This window comes from Varanus komodoensis, unplaced genomic scaffold, assembly GCF_004798865.1.
Source record: "Varanus komodoensis strain SLA01 unplaced genomic scaffold, ASM479886v1 scaffold7_3, whole genome shotgun sequence".
In the NCBI taxonomy this organism is placed as follows: domain Eukaryota; kingdom Metazoa; phylum Chordata; class Lepidosauria; order Squamata; family Varanidae; genus Varanus; species Varanus komodoensis.
This window is the reverse complement of record NW_025336480.1, coordinates 5,275,410-5,287,349: the sequence shown is the minus strand read 5'-3', so window position 1 is coordinate 5,287,349 and position 11,940 is coordinate 5,275,410. Positions and strand designations below refer to the sequence as shown.

General features: G+C 42.8%; 1 protein-coding gene across 3 annotated transcripts in view; it reads right to left on the bottom strand.

The window, feature by feature from the left end:
• Positions 1-60: 60 nt before the first annotated feature.
• The window catches only part of DPYSL3 (dihydropyrimidinase like 3), a 79,939-nt gene continuing 68,059 nt past the window's right edge, over positions 61-11,940 (bottom strand). For all 3 annotated transcript variants that reach the window (XM_044454130.1, XM_044454131.1, XM_044454132.1), the window contains exons 7-14: positions 11,292-11,360; positions 7,801-7,921; positions 6,789-6,945; positions 3,808-3,949; positions 2,921-3,091; positions 1,870-2,049; positions 1,123-1,285; positions 61-803 (exon numbers count right to left, since the gene is read on the bottom strand). In XM_044454130.1, the coding sequence (XP_044310065.1) occupies positions 715-803; positions 1,123-1,285; positions 1,870-2,049; positions 2,921-3,091; positions 3,808-3,949; positions 6,789-6,945; positions 7,801-7,921; positions 11,292-11,360 (1,092 nt within the window). In that variant the 3' untranslated portion in view covers positions 61-714. The remainder of the gene's footprint in view (positions 804-1,122; positions 1,286-1,869; positions 2,050-2,920; positions 3,092-3,807; positions 3,950-6,788; positions 6,946-7,800; positions 7,922-11,291; positions 11,361-11,940) is intronic.

Genomic DNA, 11,940 nt, shown 5'->3' with positions numbered 1-11,940 from the left:
AAAGGAGCAGAAACCAACTGACGGATCCAGGTGGGGAAAAAGTTACTTTGTCACAGGAGGTCAGTTAGAAAGAACATGCCTTTCACTTTTTTATTCAATAAAATGTACGAAGTAATAAAATCTCTAACAGGAAGAGGCGACAACAGAGCCATTCCAAAGATGGCTGAGCTTTCCAAGGGCCTCATGTAGTGCTGAGGCAGCTATGACTGGTCAGCATTGTGTGGAAACAGAAGAACATGAACACGATACACAGATCTACTTGGTCCCCCCATCCACCTCCCACTACCCTGCCCCACCAACGTCTGCCCTCCCTTTCCCAAAACTAAACTCCTTGGTTGAGTCCGCCAAGTAACCTGACTAAACAGCTTGCTCATGTCGTTAGTTTCCCACCTTCCTTCATTCCCCTTCTTACAATGTGTCATCACACAAGCACTCACCATGTACAATTACATACTCTTAACTTAGTCACCTGTCAGATTTGCATGCATGTAAAAAAATGGGAGTATTAAGGCTATGAATAAACAAAAAAGAAAACCCGCAATATTTTTTAAAGCTAGGTAGCGAGTAGCATTTATGAAACATAAGGCTTGAGGCTTATTGATTTTTCAAACTCTGGATTCTTCTCCTTTGCTCTTTCCTTTTTAAATATCAAGGTACCATTGCTTAGTTTTCTCAAATACCAGTTTCCCCTTCCCCTCCCTGATTATTGGGTGCTTAACTCAGAGATGTGATATTGGAACGGCCTCCTGGGGGTGCTACTATGCGCTTGCTTGCAGAGCGAACACCTTCGTCAACCTGGGTACCTGCAGGGCATATATAGGATGAGGGTAGAAAAGCGTGGGAACAGGAAGTTAGGAGTGTTTCTTCGAAAGGTTATCAAGCAATTGCATGGCTGCAGGGACCACTCCACACTGTACGGCTTCTAAATCTACCACTAACATGCTGCAGAAAGCCACAGAAACTCCATGGAACCAAGGAAAATCCTCTCCCGTTCTGCTTCCCCACAGTGTTTCAAACCTGGGTAATATTGTTGATTTGGCAGCAGCCAGGGAAATGGTACTTTCCTTTCCTGAAAGTCGTGCCTTTCAGATTGACCCTAGTACGCCACCTTTTCACACTTACCAGATAAGCTAAAACCAGACTGGTGGAGATTCCTTACTGGGGGCGTCTGCCTGGTAGGGGATCCTCGAGTAGAGCCTGCAGGGGTGCCCCCTTTAGGTGTGGTGGTCAAGTCAAACACAGGGCCATCATACAGGCCCCTTGGCACAGCATGCATTTCAGCCATCTGTCAGAGGGAGCACAGAGAAGCAATGTCAGCAGTACCCGCATGCCAGGAGGGTTGCCTGGCTTCCTTGACAAGCAGCAGAAGCTTTTCCACTTTCGGTGTCAGGCGTCTCATTCACTATCTTATGCACCCAGAATGAGCAGGGGCTTTGCTGGTTTGATCTGGTCCCTGATTGATCTGGTTGTTTGAGGGACAGTATAGCCCACAAAAGTCAGCCTCCTGAAGATGGCGGAAACAGGCTACATAGCAAGGCAACAAAAGAAAGCAAGGGAGAGCTCCTTGAGGAGCAGACTGTAACCATTCTGCCCATTGCTCAATAGTGATGTATAAGTAGACCCCCTTCTCAGGTGCAGAAGCCACTGCTGTTTGGCTCTCTGTGCATCATGAAGGCAATTTCTGATGCTGAAGGCCATGGGAGAACCCACATCACAGACTCCCTCCACACCAGGTTGATCCCTTCCAGGAACTGGGACAAAACTGGCTATTCCCATGTTACAGAGGGAAATGAGTGGAGCTGCAGCAGATCCCATGTCACAGATGCAACTTGAGTACCCCGAAAGAGGGTTGGTTTCAGTCTAGTTTACCTTCCTCCTGGCTTTGATACGTTTGTAGACGTAGTCCGAGAAAGGGGTACCAGGAATGAAACGTCCTGTCCCCTGGGTCACATGAAGATTGCCATCCTCCAGCATTATCTTCCCCTGGCATATGACAACCAGTGGGGCTCCACGCAGCTCCATTCCTTCGAAGATGTTGTATTCTGCTGCCTACAACACACAGAACTCAGTATGCTGATGATGTACCAAGTACTAGTCCATCTAAAGCAATACCCAGTTTTCAATATAACTTCTGACATGCCATCACTCTATCAAATAATAATAATAATAATAAGAATAATCTTTTATACACTGTTCATTCAGCAACAGGTTCTCTGAATGGTGTAACTTTGTGGGGTGGAAAACTAAATTATCTAGTAAAGAAAGAGAGGATGGACTTCCCTACCTCACTCATACCCTATGCGTGTGAATGAGTGGGTGGCTGTGCTGAGAATATTCAAAATGCAAGGATAATTTGGCATAGCTGACAATACATTAATGTTCCAATCTGGAATGCCCCACTGTGTGCGCACATGTGTGTATTCAAGTGTGAGACAGATGTTCAACTTGTTCATGCATGTTCATTAGTGCTTAGTATGCTTTCCCCCCAAAGGAACTTCTTCTTCCTTCTCTTTTCTCCTCCTATATTATTTATTTACTTATTTTATACTGATAATTTTAATTTTATATTATTATGTTCGTAACTCATTGTATTTTTGTATTTTTGTATTTAATGGTAATTTATTATGTTCTATTGTATTTCAATGTATTTTATTGTGTTGTAAGCCGCCCGAGGCTTCGGCAAGGGGTGGCATAGAAATGTAATAATAATAATAATAATAATAATAATAATAATAATAATAATAATAATAAGTTATGTCATCAGCTGATTGGATGCTACATGCCACAAGACAAAAGAGAGGCATCAAAATGTTATTAAGCAACATTTAACAAATGAGTTCGAAATTCATGGTGACTGATTAACAAGAGGCTGACCTTCTAGGCAATCATGCAATGTCTCCCTGCCCAACCAGAGACTTACTGACTGGTGGCTTTTAGCAGATACAATTTTCACTGCATCAGGATCCCATATGACCAGGTCACTATCTGATCCCACAGCAATTCTCCCCTTCCTTGGGTACATGTTAAAGATCTTGGCAGCATTGGTGCTTGTCACAGCCACAAACTGGTTTTCATCCATCTTCCCTGTAGCCTGTTAAGAATGAATTGCACAAAGGAAGATAAAGCAAACAAATCTAAGCCATATTGCATGATGATGTATATGAAAACCTCTAGATAAGGGGCAGTACTGCATTGAGACATGAAGCTGCCTCCTTGTAAGGAAGCATGGAGAACCTTTTTCAGAACAAGGACACGCTCCAAGGTGCCAAGACACTGGTGGGCAGCACCAAAACTACCTCCACAGAAATCCATATGCCTTCAGTCAATCATTTACCACCCTGCGTTTCCTTCCCTGTCCCCTCTACACCTAGCAATTAGGCTTAGAGAAATGGTCCTGACCGCACAAAGCCTACATTCTGCATGTGAGAAAGCAAGAAGGACAAGCAAGGGGTTTTTGCAGGCCACATTCACCCACGGACCAGACATTTCCCAATCCGGAGGTAAAGGAACCCTGATGGCATGAGCAGTCAAATATTTCTGTTCAGTAGAAACTCATGTGTGTGCATGTTGAAGGGAACAGAAAAATACAAGCAACAACTGACCTGCAGTGCAGCAGTCTGCTTCATGCACTTCTCATTCCTAGTGACTCAACAAGGCTTAGCCCTTTCCTGATAATTCACTCTTCAATATTCCGAACAACTCAATACCTTAAAGCATGTAGTCACCTAGTAATCTCACCAAGAGCTGGATAGATCACCCTCCCCTCCCCTCCCCTCCCTTCCGCTCCGCTCCCCTCCCCTCTCTTACCACCGACTTGTCCCAGATAACAGACATCCGTTCCTCGATACCATTAGTTCCCTCTGGGATTGCAGTGAAGTTGTCTTTCCCAATTGCTTTTTGCGCTGTACTGAATGTACAATGTGCACTCCCTGAAACATGGAGGTCCCCGCTGGCTCAAAGACAGACAAACATATTAAATATTTGTTAGCCATGCCCACTTATACAAGCATTATTTTTATTCAGATTTTGCAGCATCTATAACAAACAGCAGTAACAGAAATGAAGGAGCAGATGTTAACTGAAATTAGAATTAAAATATTTGAAGCTTAAAAACACAGATGCACTGTTCTGTTGGATGGTACAAAACTATCCCAAAGAGGCTTCTAAGAATTACACTGCTTCCCTGTCACTACAGTATCAGTCCTCTGCAGAATTATTGAAAATCCAGCCTTCTGTTTTCAATCGCATAAAGCAAACCAGATTTAATTCATATAAGGAGACAAAGGGAGCAGAAGGAGGTACTTGGCTGAGGACCAGCTGCGAACTTTGTTTTTTACTTCTGCTATTCAAAAGGCTCCTCTCCCCCCCGCCCCCCGCTCCCTTTGAGAACAGCAGCAACTTCATTTCAGCAAAATGATCCTGTCTTCTTTGGATGAGTGCAGTGGCAGCATCAATGTGTGCACACAGTTAACTGTACTTAGAGGAGGCAGAAAATACTTCAAAGCACACTCTGACCCAGTAGTGAGATTAACAAATTCTCTCTTGGGGAAAGTTGTAATTAGTAGTCAGGGCTCTTGGTTGAACACGCAAAGAACTGAACAGATAAGCACACTTGTCCAAAGCAAATATATTGGGGTCTACCAGTAAAAGAACGAAAATTGCAAAATTATAAACTAACATCTGATGATCTTCCTTAATGTGCATTTACCCAGTGTATTTTTAGCTGCAGTGTATGTCAGCGGATTACAAAAAATACAATGCTTTCATGCTACACTGTTCAGTGACTGCAGCCAGACAAAAGCAAGCAAAGGTGAGAGATCCATGGAAAGGTACAGAGAAAGGATCCGCCAAGCTTTTTTAAGTAAGGTTGTCAAAAGCACCAGCAGATGTTGCCTTTCTCGCTAACAGTAGTATATATCTTACCATAAAATGAGAAAAAGTCCAAGATCTTAAATCTTCAGGTACCTAAAGCATAATTCCCTTCAGAAAATGCCTCTGTTGCTCAACAGGGAAGCAAGGCAATCCTGGCATCTAGCTCCAGGGTCATCCTTGTTTCGACTGCCTCTCAGAGTCACACCAGGCAACAGGTTAGGACCAACGTACTGTTTAAAGAAAGCCTGCTGACTGGTGTAGCCTAGTCACATGCACAGGGCAGTGTGTGCGTCTTCTCATTATCATGGAAGGCAACCCATGATCTAGTGCGGGGTTGCAGGCCCTACACTGCATTGCTCAAAGAGACACTGCACATGAACAAGACTTAAGTGCATCGTGGGACCCATTCCTGGTGTCACAGAACTGCATGGGATTCTTCACTGGTCCGGTGTGTGAAAATATTAAAGGGTGAGGGAGGAGCCCAACTGCCTGCCTGGCTCAAACAGCCTTTTCAGAGGGCTTGGTTTGTCTCCTTATTGAAAAAGGTGACTTGTGTACTTGACAATGTAAGAGGAGCCAAAAGGGTGAGAATGAAGGACATTCCTGCCTTGAGCCAAATCCACCATCTTGTTTGGAAAAGGAATCCATATTTCAGGATGTACTGACATTTGTCCATGTTGGCATTTATGCAGTATGAAGAAGAGCAGTGTAGGAGCAATGCCACAACAATTTTGACTTTCATAATCTAAGGAGTATTTTAATGGTTGCATTCAGCAAGGTTTTAGTGCAAATTATTCATTTACATCTTTCAAAAATTAATATGGTCTGAAGAAACTCAGCTGCTTGCTTAGACCTGTTAGTTTGCAAGCTTGCGACAGTAGAGGGCAGCAGCAAACAATGCCGATGGCCCAACGCTCATAAACTGCACAGACTTCCATGGAAACTTCCTGCCGTCTACTGGCTGCCAGGGAATCAGAGTTGAAAGGATGCACGGTAATTAAGCAAGAAAAAGAAGAATCCTTAAAGCTTTGTCTAAACATGAAGAAAGGAAACTAGAGAGACGGTATGGTCTCCAGATGGACCCCGTGTCTGATTTCTCAGATTCAAAGAGACTCTGAGCCTCATGGCCTCAGCCTGGGCCTCTGAACCAAAGTCCTAATCCAATGATAATCTCTATCTCTTCTTAATAATTTGGTGCCATATGTCTGCTTTACTGCCCAGAGAGATTTGTGTCAGTCAGATTTGTTCTACTAAAAACAAACACAAGCAGACAGAAGCAGGGGCTCTCAACACATAACCCTCCTGAGAGCTGTACCCAAGAGAGTCCTCAGCTTAAGAGGAGCAGGTGCGGTTCCTTTGCTCCACTTCATATGCATTCTCAAGAGATACAGCAGAGGCTGCTCCATTTGCCAAGGCAGCCACACGCAGGATTCATATGCAGGAACGCACACCGTGAGCCACAGTGCCTGTGTGTAACACTTGCCAACACCTTCATACGCAAGGCCTGCTAGGATACCCTTTCTGCTTCTACATGCTAGTTACATGCTAAGTTCACCTAAACATCGCTCAGTGCCAACGGGTTCCTTCTTTACCTGCTTTTTGGAGTAAGGACTGTTTCATTTCTAGAATTACCACTGACCTCAGCCTGAAATCATATCACACTGCCATTGTACATATGCATTCATGTATCCTCCAAATGAGCAACACAAGGCGTATAGAAACAGGTCACCATGGAAATAGTAGACTGCATCTTCCAGCTGGCAACTTCACCTGTTTATGCTCTACATACATGGCAGTCAATGCCAACGATCTGTCACCTCTACATGTTTCCGAGCTCTAGGCTGCATTATCTCATCACTCGGCTCCTGCAAGCAGGGTAGCAAGAGGCAGATTTTCCCTTATGTGCCATCACCAACCTGGCTAACAGTGAGTTGATATAATCAGGGGTGGTGGGATCTGGACTTAGAGGCGGAGAAGTCACAAATGCAGCAGCCTTTGCCCAGTTCTTGCTCCAGTAGTGTGTTCCATCGGTTCCCAGGCTGGCTGTGATTGGCTCACCAAACACTACGTTGCCTGGTAGTTAAAAACAAGGTTAATATACATTATGCAGAGGGCGGCAGGAAACTTATCTTGGTGACAGGCATGTTTCTAACATTCAGTGTGGGATTCTTGGTCCAGGATATGGAAGAAAGACTTTTAGCCAGACTTGGCTGCAGGCGCCATGCAGCCAGTATGCTTAGAATGTGTTTCCAAGCACCTATCAGATGACCTTTAAAGTTCCAAACAACCTGGAATGCTTCCCAGAGTGTTGCAGTAGTGAAGAGCAACAGCTAGGACTGAGGAGACCATGATTCAAATCCCCACACAACAACTAGCCCAAGGCAAACTAGTGAGCCCCACGACCATCTCCCAAAGTAACCTAACCCTCGGGATTATTGTGAGTGTAACCTGAGTAGGAGAAGAAAGGGACAATTAATGTCCCCCTGAGCTTTTTGGGGGAACAGCAAGATACAGAAGTTGCTTGCTCTGATAGCTTCATCTTCCAGTGTAAGCCTTCTCAATGGCAGCACTGCCTCTGTGAAGCACACTTCTCACAAGCCTTACCACTTGGGAAAGGCCTATGAAAACCTTCCACTTGAAGCAAACCTTTCTGGATCCTGGTATATTTCAATAACATTGTGCTTTGGTTTTTGTTCTGCTCACTTTTGCACGATGAGCCTTTTATAAGCCCCCCCAAGAGATTGTCGTGTAATTATACCGATGGTTATATGCACTGTTAACATCCATGGAAAACTTGGAAAAACAAGATTGTTAAAGAATGTCAGCTGGAAGCTCTCTGCAACAGGCAGCAAGGAACAAAGAACCAAGCAACCCTTTTGGGTCTGATGACACGAGCAGTGCTGAAACTACACTGATGCAGCTGCTTACCCTTTTTCCTGGCTTGTGAAATCAGATCAGCAGCACTCTTGCTCATCACTTTGGTCACATACAAGGGGCAGTTGGTTTGGCTAGCAATGGTGATTGCACGAAAGACAGCTTCAGCCTCCAGCTGAAACACAAGAGACACCATGAGTCCACAAAACCTCTCAAGGGAATCAATAATTTCACTGTGATAAATGTCATTTCACTGTATGACCTTTGCCTTTCCCTGAAAAGGTTTGTAAATGCATAGAAAGATCAGCAGATTTTCATATACCAGAAACATTAAATTGCCGACCATGCCCAAACCTAGCCAACATAGGACCATCTTGCTTCCTTACCTGGAAAAGCTGTTCCAGGCACAGCTGTCTGCCTCTTTCCATGGACTTCTGCATGCCCAACGGTCAGTCATTCATGCACATGGAACTGCGAACCACAGCATATGCCCTGCACAGCAGCAGTTTTTAGTTTTGAAGGCAGATGGCTCCTGCTACATGCAGCTACTGCAGCTGAACTGAACCACTGTGCTAATCCCTTGAATGTTCTGGAGAGCACCTTGCAGAATTAGAGTTGTGTTTGCTGGATTGAGGGAAGCTATTATATACAACAGCCAGCTAACTAACTGGGGGAAAAGATGGAGGAAGACTAGACAGAGAGGAAGAGAGAGAGAGATCAGGGTGGGGACAGCTATGGAAAAGGACCAGTAAGGAAGAGTTGAATGACTTGCTAGTATTCCATTTCAGTTTTAAATATATATTATTTTAATTAAATTTATATCCCACACTTTCTCCTCTTGTGAGGAACCTATGTAAGGTAGCTTACGTAGCTCTTCGCTTCTCCAGTTTATCCTCACAACAACCATGGGAGGTAGGTTAGGTTGAGTCAGTGTCAGATCCAATGTCACCCAGAGAGCTTCATGTCTGAGAGGGGACGAGAACTCAGACCTCAGTCCAACCTGCTAGCTGTTACACTACACTGGGGTCCACTAGTTCTTAAATGATCTTCCTGTGATGGAGGGATTACAGATAAAATGGCAAAAGTGACCTCCGAGAACCCTTGACTCATGCTTCAAGGCTGGAAGGGTGAACGCCTGCCACTTACCACCCAACAGGCTGAAGATCTTACTGCTCTTGCCACGTGGACATACACATGTGGCCATCAAGTATGCCTTGATGTGTATTCAGACATAGCACATATTTGAAATGGAAGGATGTCAATCTTTTTTCTTCTCTCCTTATTAACAGTGCTATGAAAAAGTAATGGATTTGATCTCTTTGTAAAGCTGTTCTTTTTCTTTGCTTTTCCCTTCTCTTTTTGTTTCATTTCAATTGCAAGCTAAAAAATATTTAAACATATCTGTCTGAATGATCAGTTACACTATAAAAAACCTGGTTATTCTCCAAGTCTCTATATAGGTTCCTTTTTGAGATAATAGTAGTATAGTTTAATTTTCAATTCAAGAAAAGCTATCATTCCTAAAAGAAAACTTTCATTATCAATCTGCAACTTAACGACAGTTGTCTTGCAGTGGGTTGTGTGTATGTCTACATCTGGCTATTTGCTTAAGACCCACTTCAGTTCCAATTATGAGGGCTTTTTTCCCTTCCTGTAATACTGTTGGCCACTTCTGCCTCCCATGGCATCAGAGGCCTGTAATTTTTATATCTTGTGTGCTGTTAGAACTTTCAGCATTTCATCAAGGAAGGTATCTTTGGAGCATTACATCATCCCCTATTCAGCCTGACATCATCCTCAAAAGCCTTCTGACTGCCAAGTGTTGACTAGCACAGCCTGAATACTGAAATTTAGAAGAGGAAAGGGAAAAATAAAAGCGTGTCCTGAAAATACAATGTCCCAAACAAGCAATATAGATAAAATTATTGAAGGACCCAGAGAACTTCTGCCATTTACCAAAGTTCTATAAATTCTGGCTCAGGCGGTTATATACAGGAACATAAATTCCCCTCTTAAATTAATTAAGAATGTTTTTCTCTGAGAAGAGCCAACTTGCCTTCTGTGAAAGGGGTATTCTTTGTGCTTTATAGGGGTAAATATGTGATTTGACATCTGTGGCTCAGATTCCACCTCTGCTTTGCACTCACTTTCTTGGCTAGTCTCTGAGCCTCATTATCTCTGAAATGTGTGTAGGGACAGAAAACTGTTAGTGGTTTTGTTTTATTTTTAAATTTTGGGATCTCACCTCTGCTTAGTACTTAGCTTCTTGGACAAGTTCTTCTTTATTACGTCTCCCTATTTCACAACCTTGAAAATTGGTATTTTGTGATTAGCCATGCCTAACACGGCAAGCAGTTTGAGAACGGGCAAGCTTCCTTCCTGGAAGCCATTTTGTAATAGCACCTATAACACGCTCTGAAGAATCCAAATATACCCACCAGGGGGTCTTTACAATACAGACGAATATTTCATGCAACAGTGCTGACAACCAAAATGGCATGTTTTCCAGATGGTTTCTGAGATGGCTATCACTGAGATCCTAACTTATACCACATTTGCTATCAATATGTGCACTGAAGAAGCCATCTGTGGGTTAAAACATAGATGCTTCCACAAACAAGCCTGAGTCAGCAGTTGTAAGACCATCCCTGTAGTCCAGCAGCAACCCTAAAAAGCAACATCACCACATAGAACTGGGACTGAGGCCTGAGGAAGCAACTTATGTATGTTTCAGAGTTCGCCTTTCTCTCCAGAATCCTCAAAACCAAACTTACAAGTGTAACAAGAAGAGAAATTGTGTAACATCCAACCTGTATGACTGGAACTTCTTCCAAAACTAAAGGTAGAAACACGTTAGCATTTAACAAACCCTACTTAAGGACAATAACAGTAATGAAAATATTATGTCCAAATGGTAACTCTTGTCATTTCTATTCCTTGTGGGTACGAAGTAGTACCTGCTAGATATACACAGTCATTTCCATTCATCTTACTGTTGTAGAACCAGCCAGTTCTGACTGTAACATTATGCAGGATATAAAGGGGGTTTACTCTGTTAAAAGGGCCATTACTATAAAAAGATGGTTTACAATTACCCTTCAACTGAAATGTACTTGGGTTAATATGCCAAATACCAATAAATGTTGAAGCTAATATCAGAGAAAATCCAAGTAAGATCTCGACAGGCACTCAGGATCAGGAAATCCTTTATTCTTACTTGTTAAGAACTGCATGCATCTTGGCTTTAGCAAAATATAGACCTAAACAAAGATTAGAGACTGGCAGGTTTCTAGGCGATCATTTTACAATGACAATACACTAGTAAAAAGTGTTTTTAATTAAGCCAGACTGAAATGTTTGTTTCTCAAAACTAGAATTCTTATAGCAGATACACAGTGCACCCAGGCCCTGTGCACCCTAGGCCTTTCAACTTGCACCATCTACTTCGGAGTATGATTTCAAACATGTTTCGTAGATGTTTGCATAGTGTGCAACTAACACAAACATTCCAAACAGCATTTCTCAGTTCATCAATGATAACTTACCTCTTCTGGCCTACTCAGCACATGGCCTTCTGGACCAGTTATTCCCATTTCCAGCATTCTAGCTTGCTCCTAATGAACATAAGCACAAAGAGGTTGAGACTCAAATGACCCAGCAATGAATAAATCTGAATTTATTCTTCAAACCTTCCTGGTTTTGATTTAAACAGTTAATGAAATATGGTGGTTACGTTACCCTGAAAATAAGATAAAACTGTAATGCTAAAACTTACTAATGTTATGCAGCTGGATCCATTTCCTGATTAAAGGGCTTTTTCAAGCTTTGTGTAAGTAAACAATTACAAAACCATTTCTGGAATACAGAATGATAAAGTGATCTAGCTGGAGTGCTACAACCAAGTTTTCAAACAGTTCATTAATATCTGAAGGATATTATATCTGCATATATGGAGGATCCAATCTGTTCATCCTGGTCCGAGTTTTTGTTTGTTGGCAGCACCACTGATTAATTAGAAGTCATAAGTGGTTATGTAGCCAAGGATGAGACAAGATCCTGTGAACCTTAACTGATGAGAATTTCCAATTAATCTTATCAGACATTTGCAATCTCTTCCTGCCTGGAACCCAAGGACCCAGCTGACTAAAAACTCTCCTGGAACAGCACTGTAAAATGTACCATTAAGAAAGGGAG